This window comes from Myotis davidii, unplaced genomic scaffold (assembly GCF_000327345.1).
Source record: "Myotis davidii unplaced genomic scaffold, ASM32734v1 scaffold147, whole genome shotgun sequence".
NCBI lineage: Eukaryota > Metazoa > Chordata > Mammalia > Chiroptera > Vespertilionidae > Myotis > Myotis davidii.
The window spans coordinates 7,890,505-7,916,896 of record NW_006383010.1 but is presented as its reverse complement, the minus strand read 5'-3'; the positions used below and the strand labels follow the sequence as shown (position 1 = coordinate 7,916,896).

The following is a 26,392-nucleotide window of genomic DNA, read 5'->3' as shown; positions in this document are numbered from 1 at the left end:
TACATACTAGTGCCATCTCCTTAAGATTCCATTCTCCTTTGGTTTCTGTGGCCTGCGTGATTTTTCAGCAATGCTGCACTAATTTAACAAGGATTTATTGATACTTTTGAGACACAATATTGCTGGGGGGAATCTATAAACTGGTCAACAGAAATCCTCTTAATTTTATCTTTATTTTGTTATAAAGGGGAATTTTCAAATACAGAGAGTTTAAGTGAATCATGGGTTTGATGTGTGTGTGTGATTCCAAAATATATCAAGTGTTCTGTGTATTTCAACTGGAGTTAAGCATTCTGTTTTCTGGAGGATGCCAGGTGAACCTCCTTGTAATGAGGCACTTCATGCTGTTGTTTCTGGTATTCACTGGCCCCATGTTGGTCAATGCAAGAATTATTTTCAGAGAAACGATGTCTGAAACCGCAAATAATTATTTCCCTGACTCTCTTTTCAAAATGGATACAAATTAGTGCTACCCCGCTGCTTCTCTGTAGAGGAGCAACTCCACAGGTAATTGAGAAATGCTAGTTCCTCATTTCCATTCCCACATAAACTCACACAGGCAATCACGCTATGCCCTTAACAATATTACTATCAAAGAAGGATCTCAGAAACATTTATTAATGCAGTGTTGGGTTTGTTTCTCCATGCTCCAGTATTTTCAAGTCTAAGGATCACCATAATGCCAGGTGATAAAAAGAGGAAGAAAAAATCCTCTCTCTTCATATAAAAACCTGTCACATAGGAAATCAAAATAATATCAAAGCTCTATGTAAAATTTAGAGAAAAAAGGGCATCTTCAAGAATTAATGATGGGTTCTCCAGGGAATTTGATATAAGCCTGCCATGTTTCAGAAGCAGAATCAAAGTGAATCTAGGTTCTATTTGAGTGGCAGCCAAAGAGAATGGGAGGGATTGTGGGAAGGAGAGGAAATCATATGTAAATAACTTAAAGGTCTCTCTGCAGCAAAAATTACTATGGCAACCATGAATGCTTAGTTTAGCAGTCTAGTGATAATCCGAAGAAACTGAAAGGAATAATCCCTAGTTGACTAGGGTCTAGGGTACTGCTTCAAAACACCTTCTGGCATCTCTACACAATGAACATTTATTGGTCCTTAGAACCATTTATTGATGTGGGGTGGAGGGCAGAGAAGGTACCAAGCCAGAGAGTGACCGGGGAGTTTGATTCTCCAGTAACAATAACATCGGTGAGAATATGAATATGGGTTTTCTGATAATGTGAATATAAAACTGATACTAGCTTCAGGTATATGGCTTACTGCGGAGAGAATACCAGGCATGAATATCAACAGAGATGTACATAGCAAGTAAGACAAAAGGAGCCAGGCCACATATACTGAAGGGAGATAAGTTAGGGAAATATAATGAGAGTCGAAGTCACTTAGTGTGCTGAGCCAGCTCAGCCAAGGGTTCGAAAGCCTGAGTGAGGGCGGTGAAATCCTGGAGAAATGACAAAGAGAATAAGCTGGGTCTAGGTGGATCTTCCTGTGCCTGGCTGAGGCCACAGAGAGGGATCCAGATGGCAAGCTGAGCCTTTATTTTATAGTCAGAGGTAAACAAGGTAGTGGTATAATGTTCTTGTGAGTTTCACTTGTTTTGGCAGCACTTGCTGCACCTCCCTCAGCCCATTAGCTACCTAGGAAGGATCTAGGGAGTGTCATAAGGTCAAGCCTAATTATGCTAAGAGGACTGAGCCCTCTAAGCTGGGACTTGTTTGTGGCTTTGCCAACAGGTCAGTCTGAGGCTTAACTCTATAGGCGTGCCCTACAACTTAGCTAAGGTTTGGGTATTTGAGAGGAAAATAATAATAATAACAATAATAATAGTAACTACACAATAGTTATTATTTCAGTAACAACAAAAATAATTAATGCTTACAGAGCATTTAGTGTACATGCCAGCACTACTCTAATGCTTTAAACATAATTCATTCAATCTTTTGACAATCATATAAATTAAGAACTATTACTGCCATTCCTAATTTATAGGAGACAAAACTGAGGCACAGAGATGGCTCAAAATCACACAGCTGGTAACAGGTAAAGCCATGATTTGAATCTGTGGCTTAAATCCAATGAATAAATCAAGACTCTTAAACCACAGATAAAAGATGCCACAGAAAAGTAGAATGCTTTTGAATTCAGCATATATTAAATATGTGATAAGCAAAGCCTGACCAAAGAAAAGAAACCCACCGTAGCCCTATGTGGTGACAGCAAAAACAAAACAAAAAACCCATAAAAGAATTTCCTTTTTTTAGGTCCTTTGTGTGAATTTTACTTCTTTCCAAATTCACCTCTTTTGTCCCCATCATCAGACCAGAGTATACACAGAACTAAGACTTCTTTTTAAGGCAGCGATTCTCAACCTGTGGATCGCGACCCCTTGGGTGTCGAACAACCCTTTCACAGGGGTTGCCTAAGACCATCAGAAAACACATATATAATTACATATTGTTTTTGTCATTAATCACTATGCCTTAATTATGTTCAATTTGTAACAATGAAATTGAGGGTCACCTAACATGAGGAACTGTATTAAAGGGTCGCGGCATTAGGAAGGTTGAGAACCACTGCTAAGGTCTCAATCCTTCTTTAATCATTAGCAATCCTCATTGTCAGAAAAGTCTGTTTATATGTAAAATCAATCATTGACTTTCCAACTTAAACCCATTTCCTCCTCTCTGATCTTTATTGGAGAAGGAGATATGTACTAGATGAAGGTAGTTAAAATTCTAATCACCCTGGGTTTTTCCTTTTTATTTAATAACTCATTTAATGTACTTCTGTGAAATCCTATTTTAAAATACCCCTGACATTAATTACTGATATATTCAAGTCTTCCTGACAAGCCTGTTCGGCCATCTTGAATATAGTTATGGTGTTTTCTCATCTTACCTCTCCGTTTTCTAAGGGGTGTATCTTGGAATAAAATGAGGTGCAGATGACCTCGTCGTCTTTGGAGTATGATGGCGGTCCAGTGCGGGGGTAAATATTGTAGAGGGTCAGGCACTCCGTATCCGTCACTGCATGATACTGCCAGGGCTTGTATTCAACATCATCGAGGGAGCGTTCCAAGATCCAGTTTCCAGGCCGAGGGGAGTTAGCTGCTTTCACAATCACATACGCAATCTGGAACACCTGGGGAAGGGTGACAACAACAGTGTGTAACTGAATTCCAAAGTACTCTCACATTTTATATATCAAATAGGGGGCTTAATGCTACAGTGGATTTTATTTCAGATTTTATTCTATAACCCTTTATGTTCTGTGAAATGATATTACTGTTACCTGTTCATATTTAATACCTTCTTGTGAAGATGGGATGTTTCATTTTGACAGCCATGCCTTTCAAAGAAATGAATGAAGCTTGGATTTTAGCTCTCTCAAAACTCACTGGCATCATGTCACCCGATTGTTAGAGCTCCATTATAATCATGATCACCCAAAGCATTCATTACATACCAATTTACTCATCTTACTGTGTTACCGAGTATAAAGTATGAGTTAGAAATTCCATGTGTGAATGACAGTGCTTGATAGTTTAAAAGATATGCTTATTTATATTACCTAATCCTCCAAAAGTACCCCTTAGGTGCAGTTGGCGTGCCACAGTAAAACCAACACAGAGCTTTGGAGGCATTGTCCTGTAATCAAGTTGTGGCTTCAGCATATATGTGACCTTGGGCAGATTATTTTACTTTTCTAGCTCTGAGCTTCCTGTTCTGCAAATTAGGATCAATAATAAGTATACAACTGAGAGGCAATTTGGTTTAAATGAGATAATATATGCAAAATACCTGGCAAAGGACTTGGCAGTAAATTATTCACTAAATGTCACTTCCTCTACAACCCCAAATAGAAAATAATGGAAAAGAATTTCTAGCACAGCAGACGATTGGTTGAAACTGGAACATATCAAATGAAAGGTTTCTGTACCTTCTGTGCTAGAGATAAATGTGTAAAAATAAAGGGGCGTCAGAGTGACAATAGAGGGGAATGTAGCAATCCTCTATTTTCAAGTCTACATCAAATTTGAAGATGTAAAAAAAAATACCTTGGATGTTTTGTGCGAGTGCATATGTGTGCATTCACCAGTGCAGTCCCAAAGTCTAAAAGAATCATGTGCAAACACTGAGTCACATTTATGTGCAATGCTTTGGATAGAAAGATACATCCAAACTAATCCATGGGTTGGTAATACTGCAATAATGAGACATGAAAAATATACTACTAATAAAGCAACAATATATGTTTATGCTCGGAGATATGGGAAGCTTAACAGCTCTAAGCTTTGAGCGACTGAGGCCACTGGAAAGGTACAACTGGGAAGGCAGACCCGCTAATGTGATGAAAGGTTCCTCTGGGCTGCAGAGGAAATTCTGCAAGAAATATTCTAGAAATAAACTTGATCTGCTTCAGTTTTGACATGAGACCTTAATGAATACATAAACAGTCTTGATGGTAAACTCTAAGGGACTGAATTTAAAAATATGAAAGGTTGGTACAGAGGGGCAATAGGAGTGGGTCTGATGCAGGTCTTTTGAAATGATCTGAGGTCTTTTGAGATCTTTACTAGAAGGTGGGAACACTTACGTGTAGTGAGGAAAAAACCACCAGTTATCAAATGATTGAAAGGAAGCTGGTATTTGCTTGCTTTCTAGGCACAGTTGTCAAAAAAACAGTGGCAAACATACTGAAATATCTCTGCACTGGCTGGTGAATTGCTGCAGCCCAAGCCTCCCAAATGCCTCCTGTCCCCTGAGATCAGCTGGTTAACCTCAGCATAGCAAAAATCAGCCAAGACAGCTCTTCTGATTGGTCTGTACTTTGTTCCTGAGCATGTGTGCCCTTGGCTGGAATGGAATCTGGGACTCTACAGTCCACAGGCTGGCGCTCTATCCACTGAGCCAAACCAGCTAGGTCTGTTCTGTTTTATTAAATATCACTCCAAGTAGGAAATATTATGAATCTATATTTACAAGGTATATAGATAAATATAATTGCAGATATATACACATACCTATGTTTGTGCAGAGAAATACTTAAATGCACTTAGACTTTTGGAGAAAGATATATCTGATATATTAAGGTTGTTACCTATGGGACTTGAGAATAAAGAGTCAAAAAGAGAAGGGGAGGAGCTTTTATTCTTCATCCAATATCCTGCTGTATTTATTTATTAACATAAACCTCTTAGCTCTTAATAACATTAATTTAAAAATAAAGGAAAATAAAAGCAAATAAATATCAGAAAAAAAGATAAGAATAGGACTAATATGGAAAATATTTCATTAGCCATTATCCAAATTATTTGCTATTTCTGCATTTTTAAGGTGTTATTCATAAGGAAATATTATAGACATCCCATATTCAACAACTCATTCACATGACATTTCTTTATAAAGAAATTCACTGAAGAACATACCTATTGATTAATCTGACAGAACACAGAGAGATGTCTCTGTTATAAATATAAAACACTCTGGTCCTAATTTCTGGCAGTATTTGTGACAACATTACTAAAACGGTAAAGAATATAAAACAACTAAAGGGCTCCTAAAGGGCATAGATGCTACAATCCTTATTATAATTTGTTTGAAACTGTGGGTATTCAATATTTATTAGATTTAATTGAATAATCAAAGTCACTGTAATTTTTGTGTGTGGTTGTTTTGGGGTTTTTATTTTGCTTTGTGTTGTGTTGTGTTTGTTGTTGTTGTTGTTGTGTGTGTGTGTGTGTGTGTGTGTGTGTGTTTGAGATTCAATCCCAGTCAGCACTAGCCTGTTTTGTCACTTGTGGGAAATAGGATATATATAGTGTTCGTCGTATTATGCCTCTGTGAAGCGAGAAAATTAAACTCTTTTATCCTTTGTTTTATCCAAATGTGTCTTTTCCAAAGTCAAAATCCTGGAAGAGATACTGAGATAATGAATACAAAACACTGCATATTCTCTGGAAAAATAGAATCTACATAAATATTTCATATTAGTATCTTTCCTTATAGAAAAATAAATTGTAGAGATTTTTTTTAAGTAAAAATATAGCAAAGCACAATTAGAGGTCATATGTATGCAATAAGAGAAATAAAGATACACTGAGGTTATGGCTAAAGAATTTTGTTTAGAAAGCAGGTCAGCAAGCCAGTATAAGAGGCCAAATTCTCTTGAGTTACAATGTGGAAATATATATGACTTAGGAATTTCTGTGTAGGCTCCAGAATAATAGATAAAATCCATGAAATAAAGTCATACTAGAAACCCCACAGACTCCTTCTGTAATTTAATATAATGGTCAGCATTAAGTGACATGAAAAAGCAACCACTGCCTTAGAGAATATTAGAAGAGGCCTACTTCAAAACAATATCCCTCTTTCATTTATTTTCTATGGATTCTTTCACATTCCATGCAAAATTAATTAAACTAATTGGCATGTATTATTTTGAATAAACTTTTAAAAATGTGGTAGACAGCATTATTGAAAATCACAATGAATAGAAGTATTCTTTGAAGGAGTCAGAGAATGGCTGTGAAAATTTTAACAGTGATTTTCTAAGTACTCCAATTTTAATGACCCTAATAGAATAATTCTCTTTAGGTACCTATGCTACTTTTATAACTATGCCTTCTGTTTTCAGCATAAAAACTCTTCAAAATCAGTAGTTCTGAAGTCATATTTCCAGATGAATAAAACCCTAATCAGTATGGGGTGCAACAAGGAAAGAAAAAAGAACACCTCATTATGAGAAGTACAAAACTGTAACAGCTAGGTTTGATGGACCTTAGTTATCAACCTATAATTCCCAAGTATTTCTCTGTTGGAAGGCACTTTTCACAAACCTGAGGCATGAAGAAAAAAATCCAAAATAACTTTGGAAATAAGTTTGACATTTTATACATAACCAAGTGAAGTTTCTATTTCATAATCCATTCGTATGTCACCTAACAAAATATTATGTCATTACTTCACTGATACAGGACTGAATTAGATGTTCCTGCTATACTAAGCAGTACATTAACAACTTAATCTCTTTTAGGGTAGAATTGGAGAACAGAGTCTTTCTAAAGAATCCTTGAGTCCCAAAGTAGCTAGTTACATACAATGACCATCATATAGAGTGATGCTTTCCAGTGTTTCTTACATCATGGCACAGTGTAAAATATTGGCAGAGTGCTGGGGTAAAAGGAGGAGACCTCACAGCCCTAAATGAGCATCCTAGACGCTTTGGCCAGCCTGCTGCCCAGGGGCTGAGTATCTTAGCTCACCTATAACCAATTGGTTCTGATACCCAGAACCAATTTCCCTCATATGTATTGTTGGATCTAGATTTAAAAAAAATATCCTCTGCTGTGAATCTAAGGATCCCACTTCTTAATTTCTTTGTCCTTAGAAGAACTGCAGATTGAGAAAAATGTCACCAAAAAAAAGATTGTGATTTAGAGATTTTACCGAGGCTTTTGAGTGTCACTGGCACACAATTAAGAGAGCCATGCCAAAGCAAGACTCCTTAATGATGTAACAAAGCCATGGAATCCGTTTCCTATAGGCTGATCTCCCAAAAAAGCCATGAGAATATTGATGAAGGCCACTCTATATGGAAAATGACACTTCACCCTTCACATAAGACTTGAATTATCTCTTCTATTTCTCCTTTCCTAATCTCTTAAAGAGTATGTGACCATCTAATTCTGCCCACTGTTGAGCTCTGCCTCCTTCTCCACATGGTTGGCTGCTGTGAATTTTCTATATCAAGTCCACACAACAAAACTGCTTCATTTTGAAAGAGGGTTGGCAATATTCTAGCACCTGTTCCTGCCCATAATATGAATTTTAACATTTCCATGTGCTGTCATGGCATCTCTACTATACTTCGAAAAGTCATCTGTATTCCTAGTTCTAAAAGTACATTTATCAAATTCTCATATTTATCCATAAGGGTAAATTGGCTTTGGGAAAGTAAAGAGTTATACAATATCAGAGCCAGAAAGGATCCTAGAAATTGTAGTTTTCAAGCCCAGGATCCATTGGAATAATCAGGGAAGCTTTATAGAAATGTGTGTACACCTGTGTGTTTGAGTTGATGAATGTAATTCAGATTATCTGCTCTTTTACCTGAGACTTCGAAAGAGAGAATAATGAAATAAAGCAGAAGCCACTAACAAAGAGAAGAGGATGAGGAGAGTTCAGCATTTTTCTAGAAGGTCCATGGGAGTTGGCTAATAAGGAAGAGCAGTGTTCATGGCCTAACAAGTATTCAAAGTAGCCATTGCCTGGGGGGAAGTCCAGTAGGACCTCACAGCAGCAGGTCTGACCAGAAGCAGGGCTGAGAAGTGGGCTGAATGTAGCAAGCTCTTTCTTGCAGCAAACATTTCTGAGCAATGGTTCATTATAATCTTAAAGGGCTTATTATAATTACAAATGGCTCATTATAATATTAAAAATTCTTTGAAGAGATCATTGTACAGATTTTAATAATACTATTTTGGAAGCTAAGTTTATATCAAACTCCAAAATAAGTGTTTAAATGAGAATCTAAACTTAAAGAAATAACGTGGAAATACATGTAATTATTACTTTCTGGATGAGTTTTTCATGGCCCTTTGTAAATCTACACTTACTTCAAAAAACACAGAATAATGTAATGGAGAATCCAGAAATACAGTTTCTTCCAGAATTTATTTATTAACTTGATCTGCTTCAGTTTTGACATGAGACCAGTCACATACTGAAATGATCTGTATTTGTCACCCAGGTATAAAATGTGGTCCATTTATTCTCCACCCCCTCCCCAAGTGTATCCTATAATTGCTGAGTGTGAACTTAATAAGTTGCAGGTAAGCAAATGAGATATTTCACTTTAGGGTAAGTGATACTCATGTTGCCAGAGAAACAGAAACACTCTGGACTCAAAACAGATTTTTTTATGCTCACATTAAACTAATGTGAAGTTTATACATTTGAAAATGAATTACTCTACCACTCCAGAATTTCTAAGAAACAATAATCTAACTGGATGACTAATGATAATCCTTGGAAGATAAAATGTTCAATTATTTGGTGAAATTATTTCAAGTGTTTTTAATCATTGCCTAACCACTCATGAGAAAGTATTTGAAGGATTTCTCTACCTTACTCTACGAGAAAAAAATCTCAGCTTCTATTTCTGAAAAAAATAACATTAATTTTCAGCTCTCCTAAGTTAATATATAGATATAAAGCAATTTCATTTTCCATTAAAAATATTAGTTTATTTCCCCCTAGAGCTGGACAAGTTGATTATAAAGTTGATTTGGAAGAATTAATAAGCAAGAATAGCCAAGGAAATCTGAGATGAAAGAGAAATGAGTGGAGGGTTCTATTGTTAAATACAAGAAGCAATAAGGAGAAAATTGCGGTTCTATAGGTTGCCACTGTTTGCAATGAAGGGGATGATGGTCCTGTCGCCACTAACATCTCCAAAAGAGAGACACCTGGACATTTTCTTCAGGATAACGGAGCCACATAGCATCATCTATAAAGTAGTTGTGCCAAATCAGAGCAAGTCTCTTAAATGAAACTATCATTTACACAAAATAGAGTAGTAGAGGATACACCACAGGGATATAAAATTCAGCATGTGAAAAGCTCAATTGGACAAACAATAGGGTTTCTTCAAAAAACAAATTGCAAGAAAGTAATAAGTAATGAGATTATATGTTAAGAGCAATTTAAGAGCTATATCAAATAAATGCAATATATGACTTCAGGAGCAGCCTGATTCAATCAACCATTAAAATACGGTATTTGGAAAACTATGAAACAATTTAGAAGTACATGGGATGAATTTGAATAGTTTCTGTGTACTAAAGAAGTAGTAATAGTATTAATTTTTAGGTGTGACAATGATTTTGTTTACAGAAGAGCCATATCCTTCAGGGATACACACTGAAATATTTAAAGAAAAAGGAGTATATATGGAATTTGCTTGCAAATTATCTGGAGGTGTGGATAAGTGTAAAATCGATACAAGAAGGTTCATGAGTTAATATGTACAGGTGGACGTTGGGCACAATTGAATATATAGTACTCTCTATACCATATGTGTATTGTGAAATTTTCATAATCAGAATAAAAGGATCACTAATACATCTCATTTAAATACCAGTAAACAAGTAAATCTCTTGGTTATAATGATTTTACCACTACTGGTAATTTAGTGCTTGCTCTTAAAAACATTTAATGCCTTTTCTTTACTATCTTGATAAATGGTTTAATCTGCTTAATACTGTGACCACACTGCGTTCTGAGCTGAAGAAACAGGTCTCAATAATTCTTCCAAATTAACTATAAAATCTTAAGGGCATTGCTGGCCCAGAAGGTATCAAAATTTTAGTCCAGTCTTAAGAAAACTAGTAATACAAGTGAATAGAATCCAAATTGGTATGAATAAGGTGCTCCCTGAGCTTATTAATGCACTTAGTCCTCCATGCTTCATTAAGCGGCTATCATTTTGAACAATGTTAGCTGCAGGTAAAACTCCGACAAGCATTTTCCTTCTCTTTAGCATTGCCCTTGACATCCATTCTCGCCTCACCTATTTCTCTCTCATTTGAAACAATCTACGGTTCAAAAGATTGGCCGGCCTTCTGTGAACAAGCCATTGGCGCAGCATGGCTTTCACACCAGCTACTGGTAAATGAGCAGCTGGGCTGAGTCCCCCATAGAACCTGACAATCCTTTCAATGAAGCCATCACAGAGCACAATATTGGTGTGAATCACAGACAATCAGAAATGTGACAGTTTAAAGCTTGCCTTGTGAAATGTATTCACCCTGGAGAAATACCTGGCATTGCCTTTGTTTTTGTGCTTCTATAGTTACCAGGGTAAGAACCTCCACGTTCTCCAATTTATGACATTGCAGACATGAATGAATCACTCTAGTTCAAAGCATTTGGGGAATAATAGCAAAGATTTGTGGTGATGGGAAGAGTCAGACATATAATGTTAACAGTGTAGAATAGCAAATCAAAGACAGAATGAAACTTTGTGATCTTGGTTCATGAATTCTTTCAACAGATGAGAGTCACTTAACATTTATTCAATTTTAGCTACTACAAATGAAATAGCATCAGCTATTTCCATGTTTATATATTGCCCCACTTTCTTGTCCTTCTCTAGGGACAGTCTTAAAAACAGTTTGTACCCACTATTGTTTATTTCTTTACCACCTCTATAGCCCATACACCACACACCACCCTAATTGCTTTCAGAATTACAAGTAACATGGTTGGAAAATTCATATTTTTACATCCATCTTCTTTGAAGTCTCTACAGCCTTTGACTATGCTGCTCCCCGCTTTTCTGAAACTTTAATTACCTTTGAAAATTTTTATTATTTATAATTCAGGGATTTTTTTTAAAAAGAAAACCATGTTTTCTTAATACAGCTTTTGCCTAAAATGGAAAGTAAACAATGGCAGAGGAAGGTGTGAAAGCAGCAGGAGTATTCACTATCTGTTTCCTCCCCAAGTCCTGCTCTGGTGTGTTCAATGTTCTATTTCCTGGTAATCTTTTCCATAGGGAAACACACATTTTATGTAGTGCCTAGTTTTAACCAGGCAGTTCAGCATTAATACGTTTATTTCTGCTAACAGAAACTATGACATAAGTAGGAACTGATTCGAAAATGGAAATGGAAGACGGTAGGTGTGGAAGAAAGAATAATGGCCCCTCTAAGACTAAGATCAGATCTTAATCCTTGGAACCTGTGAATATGTCACCTTTCATGGCAAAGGGGACTGCAGATATGATGTAGGTAAAGACCTTGAGTTAGGAAGATAATGCTGGATGATGCTAGTGGGCCCAATGGAAACAGAGGCATCCTTAAACAGAGAAGAGGGAAGCAAAAGAGAATGTGAGAGAGATGGAACATGAGAAGTACATTTTTGGCTTTGAAGGGGGGCTATGAGCCAAGGAATGCAGGCAGCCTGTAGAAGCTAGAAAAATCAAGGGAATGAGTTCTATAGCCTCCAGAGGGAATACAACCATGTCCACACCTGAATTTTAGCCCAGTAAGTCTCATGTCAGAATTCTAACCTATTAAACTGTAAGATAACAAATTTGTGTTTTTCTAAGCCACTAAATTTGTGGTAATCTGTTGTGGCTACAATGGAACATAATACACAAGGTACCTTGCTCCACTTCACATGACTAGTGAATTAGAGAGCAAGATTATAAGATCCAGTTTTGTCTGATTTTGCTTTTTGCATAATAACACCTTTTGTGTCTATGAATATTTCAACAAACTTCTTTATACAGTTATTTCCACATCTTAATTTCTAACCTAATCACATTCTTATATACCATTTTACATTGAAAACAACTGAACATCTCTATGACAATTTAATTTTGCTTTGTAAAGAAGCAATTTTTCCTGTTTTACCATCAACTTAGTTATAAGTTGCTAGCAGTAGAAACTATAGAATACTCTATAAACATCTTTTAATGTCTTAACACATAATAGATTCTCAATTAATTTTTTAAAATTTAATTGAACAGGTGATCAAAAATAGAATGCCAACTCTGGAATGACTTAAGAAACCTCAAGGTGATTTCTATGCATGTTCTGTGCCCCAAAGAGTTGGTTCTGACTCCTGTCAATCCTGTGAATAAGTGACATCCACAATGATCTGTCCTCAACACCCAGCTTAGCCCCTGTAGACTCATGTCTATTGCTTCTTTTACTGAGTCAATCTATCTCCATGAGGTGTTGTCTACAAGTGCCTAAATGGTGAACCTACCTAACCACCATACAACATTAATAAGTATAGGTGACACATGCCTCATCATAGACAGAGGGGAAATTCTACTGAGATAACAATCCCAAATATGTCTAAATCACATATTCTCCCTCTGAAATGAACATTTGCAAAAGAGAGCATTGTGCCAAGGTTTGTCAAGCTGGCCTTTACCCTACATTTTAAAGAGGTGACCTCACTTGCCAGTGAAGTGTGAGGAGTGTAAATGAAATGAACAATGAGAAAGTTTCAGAACCTGATGTCATTCTGGCTACAATTTAAAAATAAGAATAGTAGACAACACTCATACAACTATATACACACTTCCTAAGGATCGAGTGCCAACTAGTTATGATGGCTATTTTGAAAGGCACTATTTTAAGAGGAGATGTGATAAAGTTCTTACAATAACCACCCTGTAAATTCTTCCCTCTTGGTAGTCTGCCTAGATTTCTCCTGGTTTGTTTTGCTAGAAACCCACCAAATCATAATATAATTTTGGTGATGTCACGTCAAATGATTTATGAGGGGCCAAGATCTAGATTTTGGAAGCCCCAGAAGGATCTGCAGCACACACAGAACACTTTAGTGTCTCTGTCCCCTCTACGTGGCCTTCACAAACAAGTGCCCTGTGAGTGGGTCTGACTGATCCCGGACTTTCCAAAATTCTCCACGTAGGACTAATCGGTTGTCCCTGAATAAAAAAAAAAATCTTGTGGTTTTTTTTGTTTGGTTTTTTTTTGTTGTTGTTTTTTAACCCTCACCACTAGAGAAAAATCAAGGCTAATAACACTAGGTCTCAGGCTGCAGGAGGAAAAAAAAACTACTTTAAAAGTTACATAGAACAATTCCTAATATTGAAATTCTTCCTATTAAACAGGTTATGAACATCACAAAAAGTCACGGTTATAATTATCTGAAAAAAATAGCAAATTGTATTGGATACTTTCTGTATTACCAAGTGTCCTGCAATGAGCATTCTATCAGTCTCTAACATAAATAATTTATATAAAAGCCTTGACTGGAAAAATCTCACACACCTTTCCATTTAAAGAATGACAATATGTTCTCATTGAATTCTGATTCTGAAATCACTATCCAATAGAACATTTAATCACAATGTCTAAATTTCAAATTTAAAGGACAATATATTTTTAGGAAAGAGAAGTAGTACTTCAGCAATATGGTATCAAGCACTGTCTCCTTTGTGATACCCACGGCATAAAACATAATAATCCATAAAAGTTGTTTGGCTACAATTACTCAATATCTAATAGTAATGCTGCAAAGTCATCCATGGTAAAATATGGCATTCTACATTGAATCCATCTAAACAGCAGAGACTGGATGGCAGCAAAACACCCATGCAATTTGACTATTAAGTAACGCTGAGGGATATTGCAGAAAGGAACACCATAAACAACACTCTATCGAAGTGCTTCGTTTGGAAGCCAAGATTCTGTCCAATCTAAATATATTGTGGGTGCTGGCCAGGTGGCTCAGGTGGCTGGGGCATCATCCCGTACACCAAAGGGTTGTGGGTGTGATTCCAGGTCAGGGCACATACCTAGGTTACTGGTTTGATCCCCAGTGGGGCGTATATGGGAGGCAACAAATTGATGTTTCTCCTCTCTCTCTCTCTCTCTCTCTCTCTCTCTCTCTCTCTCTCTCCCCCCTCTGTCTACCTAAAATCAATAAAAACATATCCTTGGGTGAGTATTAAAAATAAATATATAAACAAACAAACTGTGGATTGTTGTTAGATAACTGTAGCTACTGGCAAAGCATTATAAAAGGTATGAAAGATGGAGGTTCAACTTCTTCTTATCCCAGACTTCCTATCTGCAATCAGTATAGAATGGTATCACAAACAGTGACCATAAACACAAGATGGTAAGTATAGACACTTGTTGAAAGCACATTTAACGTATATTTTGTGTGGAGGAGACATTCGAGTTTTTGCCTGTTCAGCATAATATACTACCGAGTATCATCACAGACGGAAATGCAGAATGGCAGCATGACTTTTCAAATTCTTGATGGAGTCCTTTTTGTGTCTAGGTCATAAACTTTATTATTATAATGCAAACCAAAAAAGGAATAATTTAAATTGTAGATATTCTTGACATTAATAATGTAGACATGCATCAAATGCTTAACGTACACAGCACACTAGACTAACTTCAGATCAATTTTTGCAGCCTGAGCATACATGAAATTATCGAAACAAGAGAAAAATACATTTAAATGTCCACATTCTTAATAATCTTTTTAGGAAGGTTTAAAAGGGAATATTTATATAGGGACTGGGGCAGCTCCAGGGTTAAGAAGGGTGGGAAGGACAGTTATACCTTTGGTCAAATTTGCTTTACTAGTACTACTCTTACCTTTGTGTTTTCCATCATTCCTAATACAGACTCCAATATTCTGCACTTCTGTGTATATATTTAAATCCCACTGAGTAATATACTGGTTAGTTCACTGATTCATTTATTCTACAAATATGATTGAGCAATGCATTATTTATTTTGCCAGTCCTTAAACTAGGTGTTGAAATATAACAGTGAAGATAAGAAAGTGGCTCTCTCATGGGGATTATATTTTAGAAAATAGGCAATACACCAGTGGTGTGCTGGAACTAGCTTGCCCTGGCTTTCAAAAAGCCAACTGGGTGTACCTCTTCCCAATTCTGTTTTGAATGACATCATGTTGGTAACTTAAAATCAGCCCTTATGGGAATATTTACACCATGAAAACTGGCTAACACTACAAATCAGGGTGTTTTGTTTTGCTTTGCCCTCTGGTGAGCCAGTTGTTAAACACTTTCCAGGTCTCCCATTGCAACAAACAAGGTAAATGAATAAATAGTGCCATTTTAGGTAGATGTTTCTAAAATAGATGGTGACCAAGAAAGGAATTTCTGAGGTGACATGTGATCAGAGACCTCACTTATATGAGGAATGATATGTCAAGATCTTGGGAAGGAACATTTGAGATAGAGGGAATGGTAAGTGTAAACAGCCTGATGCAAGAACAAACTCGATTCATCCCAAGAAGGTCAATGTCTAGAATGAAATAGTAGCAGCTACACTGTTGGAGAAGCACACAAGGGCCAGGCCGTGCAGGCTGTACAGGACGTAGCAAGCAGTACAGATTTTGTCTGTGCATGGGTGAGGGCCATTGGAGGATTTTGAGTGAAGAGGGTGTGAGATTCAATATATATTTTTAAAAGATTGCTATGGCTGCTGTTTGGTGCGGAGGCCACAAAGAGGGATGTGAAACAGAGAGACTAGTCAGGGACTCTTCTGTAGCCTGGTGAGAGATAATGGTGTCTTAGATTAAGTGGTAGTGGTGCAGGCAATAGTGTCAGATTCGGGATATATTTTGTACGTTCAGTTTGCAGAACTTGGATAAGGGGCATGCAGGGAAACGAATAATCAGGGCTAATTTCCAAGGTTTTTGTTTCTTTTCACTGTTTTGTCTGACAACTGGATTAAGAGTGGTACTATTACTGAGAAGTTCCATTTGGGGGCAGGTAAGTCATCAGGACTTCTATTTTAAGCTCTAAGATTTGCAACTTTCCATTAGATGTGCAAGTATGTTGGTTGAGGGACAAATGCAGTGTGTAATATTAAATGGCCCCTGCCACTTTAGAAAGTTTCATATCCTTTCTGCGCCTCATTTTTCCATCTGGAAAATAAAATAATACACTTCCATCATAAAGTTATGATGATCCCAAACATAAAGTTAAAAAGAACATAAAACTTTGTTTAGAGTATACTACAATTTAAAATGCATGGGTATTTGTGTGTGCATGTATGTGTATGCTGAAGAGAACTGCAATAAAGCCAAATGCTAATGCTGTGAACTTTTATAAGATAAAGTAGAATCTATATCAAAAAGTGAGTCCACAAAAAAATCCATAAATGCAGCTGAACTTGCTATTTAACCCAGGTAAAAATGTGAAGATGAATATGAGAAAAACAACCAATAAGAAAGTACCAATGGAAGAACTAAATGTTTCAAGAATAAAATTTAAAAGTACTCATTTAAAGTCATACTGGAAATAGTAGAATGTGATGATTTTAAAGAGATAAATAATACGATGTTTAATAAAATGTACTTTTATGTCTACATGTAACCCATGAATTATTTTACAATTAGAAGTTTTAATGATAATCAAGAAAATGAAAGCTAGTCAATACATTCAGTCTACAGACAGGAGATAGAGATTATTCTAAAAAAAAACCCAAAAAACAAAAAAAACAACCTCACAATATAGCCAGATTTAAAATGGACTGCAAACAAGAGTCTATTTCTTATAGTTTAGATTAAATATCTTCTTTAAGTGAATTGCTGAAACAGAATCTCCACATTATGTAATCAATAGTTAAAGGTGCTTTTCGTTGAAACTGAACCCTTTTGGAAACTTGAAAGTGGGCTCCTAATGGAGAAGTCACACATTACATCTTAACTTTATTGGATGTTTTAAAAACTTCTATTACTAAAAAGGTGATTTAAGTCTAAAGGATTGGATTAGCAATTTATACTATTCTGAGCAAGGAATCATTTATATAATCACATCGTAGAGGAGGGAGATAATATTATAAAGTAATGCTATAATAGCACCAAAAAGAAAGATCAGAGACAGGAAGATTCCACAAAGGTCTCCATTTATTCAATAGCTATTTATTGGGCACCTATTATTTGCCAGTAACCAGTATCCACATAGATGCTGGGAAAGTAATAAAAGTTTGTAAAGGAATTACCAAGAACTCATATATTTCTATATTTAAATGGAAAAATAGTAAAGAATTTTTAAAAATAAAAATTAAAAGAAACAAAATACATAGCAAAATATGAAATTGTGACTTTTAACCCAATCATCAGTGCTAATTTCATTTCAAATATAAACTCCTATTTTATCAAATTTCTCACTATTTTTAGATGTATTTGACTATGACATAAAACTTTTTAAAAATGTAGATATTTAACATAGAAACTAAACAAGTTTACAATAAACCGTTTGTTCTAACAAGTTGCTTAACACCCTAACTAACCTTCATTATGAATCTATATTTGGCCATGCGATTTAAAAGACATAATTTTAGTGTTAAAAATATGTTTATTTTCTATGTCTTCAGAAGTGCTTCTGTTATAAAATTTAGAGTTTGAAATTCTATTTAATATCTATGAGTAAACAGGACTTTAAAAGCTGTGTTGATATGTAAATATTCAGGCAGGATTTTCATTGTGATTACAAGAGAAAAGTTAAATCAATTAACCACACTAAAAATGAAGAAATAAGGATTTATACTCTGAAAATCCTTTTGACCAATTTGGATCAATAATAATCTTGGTCAAATCTTCTAGCATGGTGTTTAGTCGATTGCAGTTATAATTGTCCAAAAATTTTTCTTATCAAAAGCCCACAAACTGCATGATTTATTAAAACAAAGTACTTAAATTGACTGATGATTAGCATTTAATAAAGCAATAACTCTCTCTAAGACATTTTGAGAAGACATTTAAATAGTCAAGTTGGTATTTCAAATTATTTCTATACATATATATTAGAGGTTAGTAATATATTTGATAAGTCCTAATTTTAACTTCAAGGTAGGGTTTTTAATTTAATGCTTTTTATATTAATCCATTCTAATTTTTAGTGACATTAGCACAATTATTAGCATGTATATATGCCAACATATATTTTATAGAGCGAAAAAGCACTGATACTCTTAAGTACTCTAACATTCAGGTAAGGAATTAAGTTGCATGAATGTCTATTTGGAATACAGAGGGCAGGCTCTAAAATAAAAATAAAAATAAAAAGAACTGGATTTTGACTTTGGTTCTATTGCTTGCCAATTGCAAATTTTAAGCAGGTTACTAAATCTCTCTGAAGCAAAATGTTCTCATCTGTTATAATATCTTTCTAAGAGAGTTGAAAATGCCATATGATAAATCATGAAAAACATTTTGCCCAGTACCTAGTACAAAATAAGCTTCAAACAGTGTCATTAGTAACTCCTTAGAGACAAAAATGACTATTGAATTTCTTGACACTAGTATTCAACATATGTTTATATTATGAAAACATAATTTATATAAATAAAGCAGTTCATTCCCTACCTGACTACATATCATGGCTTTTTTGTTGATGACACATTTTAACAAGCTGAGCAAATTTTCCAGGATTTAACTTCATATAATGTAATGCTTGTATCTGTCATGTTTCAAGATTCTCAGATTTTTATATAGGCATTCTTCATTGCTATTCTTTCCAATAGCATATGGTCTAAAAGTCATTATATATATCTCAGAATGTTTCACCCCAAATTATCTCAAGAAAGATGTGAAAATCATGAAAGAAAATCTGAATCATTAACACCTCACACCCATTGCAATGGCAATTATCAACAATAATGAAACAGAAAATAACCAGTGTTGGCGAGGGTATGCAAGAATTGGAAATTCTGTGCACTGTTGGTGGGAATGTAAAATGGTGTAACTGCTATAGAAAACTACGGTGCTTCCTCAAATACATTTATAAATATACTAGAGGCCCAGTGCACGAATTCATGCACCTTGAAAGAAACTGCAGGTCGCGAGGCTGCAGTAGGCACAGGCGCGGGTCTCAGTCCCTCCCACCATGGCCCCCAATCCCCTTTCTGCAGGAAGCCCCACTCCTGTAGCCACCGCTCCCGCACACTGACAGCACCGGCCTTGCTTGCACCCACTGACGGCACAGAGTGATTGGGGCCAGCACCAGCAGCGGATGTGAGCGGTGGCTGCTGCCCCCATTGCCCCTCAGGGGCAGAGGGAGGTGGCGAAGCCCTCAGGGGCTGTTGGGCCGGCAGCCGCCGCTTGCACCTGCTGAGGACACCGAGCAATCGGCATCAGTGCCAGGCACTGGCAGCGGGTGCAAGTGGCAGCTCCAGCACCGGCATTGGGTGAAGCAGGGCCGGCACCGGCAGTGGGTATGAGAGGTGGCTGCTGGCCCCAATTGCCCCTCAGGAGCAGGGAGAGGTGGAGAAGCCCTGAGGGGCAATTAGCAGTGAGCTAGCAGGGCCAGAGCCGAGAGCCGACAGTGGGTGCAAGAGGTGGCACCGGCAGCAGGTGCAAGCGGGGCCGGCGCTGGCAGCAGGTGAGAGCGTCAGGTGGGACCGCAGCGCGGGAGCAAAGAATTTTCAGTAACCACCATACGCTCGCCCTGATTACCACGACCAGCACCCCATCTTGGTCTGGTGCCCCCGCTCACCTGCTCCACCATTCTGCCACGGCCAACGCCCACCATGTTCCGCGCATGCCCCCTGGTGGACAGCACACGTCATAGTGACCAGTTGTTCGGTTGTTCCACCGATTAGTCTATTTGCATATTAGCCTTTATTATATAGGCTATATTAACTTTTGATCCAGCAATTCAGTTCTGGGTATATACCCAAAGAGAAATAACAGAGATTCAAACAGAGATTCGTACACCTAAGTACACAGAAGCATTATTCATAATAGCTAGAAACAACCCAAGTGTCTATAGAAAATGATTGGATAGATAAACAAAATATAGTATATACATATAATGAAATATTATTCAGCCTTCAAAAGGAAAAAAAAAGAAAAACCTTATGACACATGCTACGAGCAGGGATGGACCTTGAGACATTATGTTAAGTGAAATAAGCCAGACACAAAGACAAATATTGTATAGTTTTACTTAGATGAGGTGCCTAGAATAGTCAAGTTCATAGAGACAGAGGTATAATGGTGGTGTCCAGGGGCTGACCAGAGGGGAGAGAATGGGAGTTACTATTAAATGGGTACAGTTTCAGTTTGGTAAGCTAAGAAGAGTTCAGGAGGTTCGGAAGGTAGCACAACAATGTGAATGCTTTAATTCACTGAACTATACATGGTTGTTAAGATGGCAATTGTTATGTAGATTTTACCATAATTTAAAAAATAAACCAGAGTGCACTCTGAGAGTCTGACCATAAGTGAAAATGTGGCCCAAAGTACTAAATACTACTTGAGTTGAGAAGGAAAAGAAAATATTAGATAAAGTGTCACTGAGGAACAGTCTCTTCTTAAACAAGGTGAAAAATACTGTTATTGACTGTCAGTGAAGGCAATGATGTGAACAAAAAAAAAACACCCCACAGCTTTTACAAAGAACTTTCTGACATATCAAAAGGGAGTGTAAGAAATGGGAATTATTTCAGGGATGAATTAGTAAGCCCTATGAGGTTCTCTTACCAAAAAAAAAAAACACCACATATAGGCTTCTCTATATCATACTACCAAATAGAGTGATACACTACTAAGATCTGAATATGTATGTCCCCCAAAAATTCATATACTGACATTTTTAAATATATTTTATTGATATTTTACAGAGAGGAAGAGAGAAGGACAGAGAGTTAGAAACATCGATCAGCTGCCTCCTGCACACCTACTGCGGATGTGCCCGCAACCAAGGTACATGCCCTTGACCGGAATCGAACCTGGGTCCTCTCAGTCTGCAGGCCTATGCTCTAGCCACTGAGCCAAACCGGTTAGGGTCATATACTGACATTTTAATCCCCAAGGTGATGGTATCCGGAAGTAGAGCCTTTGGGGGTGTGAGTAAGTTAGAAAGCCATAGCTCTCTCTCATAATTGGGATTACCCTCACAAAGAGACCCTTCTGTGATGTGAGGCTTCAAAGAGAAGTCTCAGACTTCCAGCCTCCAGAAGTGAGACATCAGTTTCTGCTGTTTATAAGCCACCAGGCTGTAGTATTTTGTTACAGCAGCCCAAACGGGCTAAGACACACACCTAGTTGGTATCTTCTCTGTGTCTCAGTATCTTTAACTAGATACATATGTAAAAAGGTGACAGAACAACATATGTCAACCATGGAATCGGGATGTTATTGATCTGTGAAATCTCAGTTATGTGTACTATCATAAAATTAAGCAAATTGTAATCTTAGAGTGACATCTATATGGTTTCATTTTCTTGAATATATTCTAACATCACAGGAAAATATCTTTACTTTCCTACTTTACTTCTTGATTTTTCTATTTTATTTTTATTAACAAATTATACTCAATATTGATGATGGAAAAGCTGGTCACTGAAATGAATTCATTAAGACAAGTGGCAATGAGGATGATGATAAAGCAGAAATGAAAAATTTATTTAAATAGTATGATGGAGAAAATGACATATTCCATCCCATATTGCAAGATTTTAGCACAGAAATAGTAAACAGTATGAAGACAGAAAGCTAAATTAAATATTTACTCTATATCTTGAAGATTATTTATCTTTGTTTCCTAACTTGACTTGTTAAATTACTATAATCATAATGACCCGATGCAGAGAGGAACTGCTCATTAGTATTTGAACCTGATTTCCTTGGTTACACATTACAAGGCCAACGCTTCTTCATTGTTTCAGCCAATTTGAGATTAATCTACACAGCCTTCTCACAGCAAACTTGGCTGAGAAGCCACTTTAAAATATTTGTAGAAATAAACAAAACTGAGGTATTTTGACAGGGAATATGTTACTTTTAATATTTGGACACAATCTGGCTAATAAGGATGTTATGATCTTTTTTTATGTACAGTTTTATTATAACCTGTTACCTCAATTTGAAAATTATACAATCAACATTTGCAAGTTTAAAGAATAAACTGAAACTCATAGTGGGAGCTTCCAAACTAAATCTCATTGTTTGGAGCCATTCACCTTTTATTTAAAGATTCTCTAATAAAGAATATTGCCACTCATTGAAATTTAATATACTTTTTGCTGTATTCTGGTATTTCCAGTATCTAAGTGGTTTAATTCGTCCCTCTTGGCAGCCACAGTTGACCACTGGAAGAATAAAACGGGAGAATACACAATATCACACCTACATAATGAAATGCAGCTGTGATTTATGTGTGGAAGCCATCGGATAGTTGTGAAAAACTGCCCACATGCCATCTATTTTAGGCTGTGCTGTTCAGACTTTCCATAACAGAATTTGCATGATATGAAAATGTTAGCAGATCTTTTCCCCAGAGATTTTGAATAGATCTCTTTCTTTGTATTGCTATTTCTGTTTTTAAATAAACAGTTCTCTAATTTATCTCCTGATTTCAAGAGCCATCTTCCACGGCAGTCATCTTGACACTGCTGTAAAATGTGGTTGATCCATATTTTCATCATCAACTTTCATTAGTCAGAACAGAATCAGCTCTTAATTCAGTACTAAACTCTTTCTGTGAATTCATCTTAGTTGTGCTTTAGAAAAACATGCCCCAATTTTAAAACAACAACATACTAAATGAATAGGCCGCTTTGTTAAGTATGTCAAGAAAATAATGGAAGATGATAAAAAAAAAAAAAGAGAGTATTTCCTCACCAAAGAACTACTATAACCCTAAAAGCAAATCCAAGATACAGTTTCAAAGTGGAAAATGATTAAGAAAAAGAAGACGAAGAAAAAGCACTACACCTAGCTTAGGAAAAAAGGTGAGGGGATTAAGAAGCACAAATTATTAGCTGAAAATAGTCATGGGGATGTAGAGTACAGCATAGGGAATTTAAAAAAAAAAAAAAAGGAGGCACTGTACCTGCTGTAAATCCAGTGTAATGGTCACATAATGGTATTCAATTCCATTCTTAATACTGGGACTCTGCCACCAAGTGTTCTTTCCATCAATAGCATTTGTAATTGGGTGTCTCTCTATTGAATCAGCAGCAGCATGTGAAAGGAGGAGAAACGATCATATTAAAAAACGTATAGCTGTTTCTTTAAAGAAAAAAGTAAAAACTAAGTTATAACGTCATCATGTGACTATCAAACATTAAAATGATATAAAGAAAGATTCATATATCTTCAACAGAATTTATTTAACATCAACTTTTTCATAGCACTCTACAAAGCAGTGTGAAATGGCTACATGCTGAGGCTATAAAATAAGAAGCTGGCCATCAATTCAAATGGGCAAATTTAATAATAACCACAGAAGTTAAGTGTAAGCACATAATATTGAAATCTAATTGATGTGTCAATCCTTCAGAGAAACAAAACCTCCACTGTTTGAAGTGGCTCTAGTATGCCATCAACTTTGTTAACGGAAACACAAAATTCTGAACAGTGGCTTACAGGTACTTGAAGACTTGTCCTTCTGACACATTCATTACTGAGACTCGTGCAATCCAATATGTGTCTGGTTTTAATATAAAAGGCTGTCAAATCCATCTTATGCGGTTCTTAACTTGCCAACTTTCCACGACTATTTAAGAGTATAATGAAAGATCCTCCAAACCTCCCAGCCAGCTTTGGCCTGTCCCCATGATTACAACCCAGTGGAGAAGTGCACACAATAAAAGCAGTAAGGAAGCGGACTGCACACGAAACTACATCCTGCCAACAAACCATGGCTTTCCCTGGCCTTTACTCCGATATATGAGGACAGGATCTATTGTGAGAATAAAAGGGAGACAGGATAGAAAATGAATAAAAGGTGTGGACAACCATTGATTGTCCCTTACCCCCACAGTCTGCTCTTACAAGTCCCTCCTCCTTACAGCTTCCTCATCTCCTCCAACTGAGCTCCGCATCTCACCACAGCAGCCATGGCCTCTGGGCTGCCAAAGCCCTCCTTCCATTTGGGTTCTCGGTCATTGGTCCTTGTCTGAACTCTGGGCCTCTCATTTCCCACAAGGTCTGTTCCTTTTCTCCTCCTCTCAAGAGGCCCAGCTTGTGCACAGGTCAGACTGGCGGGAGTGGAGATTGTGGGATGTTCCTATTTCTATCTGCAGGGCTTAATTAAAGGTACTTAATGTCCCAATCTCTCCCTTAGGAGTCAGCCTATTTTCCCATAGAAACGTAAATGAAGTGGGGGTTAGCTTCCTTGCTGCTCTTCTGTTCTTTATGAGTGAAAGATGCCTTGGGGTTTCAGTCTTGAGAACTTTTATGACACTAATTGTCTGGGAAGAAGTTTCAAATGAATGGCCTAACAATAACCTTTTAGATCAGAACACATTTGGGGTTTTTTTGGTAAATTCAAGAAAGACTTCATAAAAGGATCAAACCATATCACTATGAGGAACAACCTTGGACTCTGGGTGTGCCTACAGTAATCCCACCAGGTGCTCCCTTGACAACGTGATGAAAAAGCACCCAGTTGGCAAATGAAGAGCTGGAGAATAAGAAGTGAGACAGTCCACCTGGTTCCACCATTTACTACTTAACTGGCCATGAACAAGTCACCTAAACCAGGGGTCCTCAAACTTTTTAAACCGGGCCAGTTCACTGTCCCTCAGACCGTTGGAGGGCCGGACTATAGTTTAAAAAAAAACTATGAACAAATTCCTATGCACACTGCACATATCTTATTTTGAAGTAAAAAAACAAAACGGGAACAAATACAATATTTGGATTTGCATGTGGCCCGTGGGCAGTTTGAGGGCCCCTGACCTAAACTCTGTGTGTCATGCCTGCAGTAGGAATAACAAACATCCACTCATAGCAGTGCCTCCCACATTCTTAATTTTCAGGGGGGAAAAAAAGAATTAAAAAATGCGTGAGAGAAAGATTTGTGGAATTGACACAGGAGTTCAAGCTCTTTATTTATCCAGGTAATAACGGCCTCCTGTCAACTGTCATTTAATATACCACCACTATTGTTTCATAAAATAAAGGACATTTAAAAGCAACAAAAGATTTTTTAAAACCATAATATCAAAATAAAGGATAGTTTTTAAGGTATTCCTTTTTTTTTTTTCATGAAAAATTTAGAATTTTGTTCTCATTTCCTCATTTTGCCATTGACTAGTAAAAATATCTTGGATGGGAGCTCTCAACTTACAGGGTTACCTGAGAAACATGACAACTATTGATATAAACATTAATATGCGTATATTTTTGAAGTATCGTAGCTACCCCAATAGTTTAACTTTAACCCTACTGTTTGGCTTATGTACCTATTTGCTTAGTTTAACAATGGACAGGTTATTTTGATTTTTTGAATTGTATAAATCATCCCATTCGATTGAATGACTATCCCATTGATTGTTATCATACTGGTCTTAGAGAGCACATTCTTCTGTACCCGGAAACAGGACAGCACAATTACCCTAAATTGTTTTAGTGGCCAAAGGTGGTGCATTCCAGCTGACTTAGTGGTCCTGAGACCAGAACAGCACAATTCCTCTAAATTGTCCTGACAACTCAGTGGTCTGGAGACCCGAGGGCTCTATAATGCGTGATCCAGAGACCCAAAACTGTAATTTAGATAACATGCCTAAGTTTAACCCAGGTTACCTGAGGGCTCTAGATAATGTATTTCTGTCAATTCAGTGACCCCGAGACCCAAAACTGTAATTAACATGCTTAATTCTACTTCTGTAATCTGCTTTTTTGTGAGCCAGGTGCCTCATTCCAAACCCTGTAATCAAATCAATACCTTTGTGATTTTTGCCTATATAAGTCTGGTTTTTACCATCTTATTGCTATGAGATTTGGGAATGGCCCGTCATAGTCCCGGATTGCAATAAATGTGACTCTTTAATTCGACTTCTTGAGGCGTCCTTCTGTGATTCGAGGGGTACG

At 36.8% G+C, this 26,392-nt stretch overlaps 1 protein-coding gene across 2 annotated transcripts in view; it reads right to left on the bottom strand.

Moving 5' to 3' along the window:
- The window catches only part of LAMA2 (laminin subunit alpha 2), a 491,338-nt gene that overhangs the window by 345,526 nt on the left and 119,420 nt on the right, over positions 1-26,392 (bottom strand). For both annotated transcript variants that reach the window (XM_015557822.1, XM_015557823.1), the window contains exons 3-4: positions 23,406-23,518; positions 2,919-3,161 (exon numbers count right to left, since the gene is read on the bottom strand). In XM_015557822.1, coding sequence (XP_015413308.1) covers positions 2,919-3,161; positions 23,406-23,518 — 356 coding nt within the window. The remainder of the gene's footprint in view (positions 1-2,918; positions 3,162-23,405; positions 23,519-26,392) is intronic.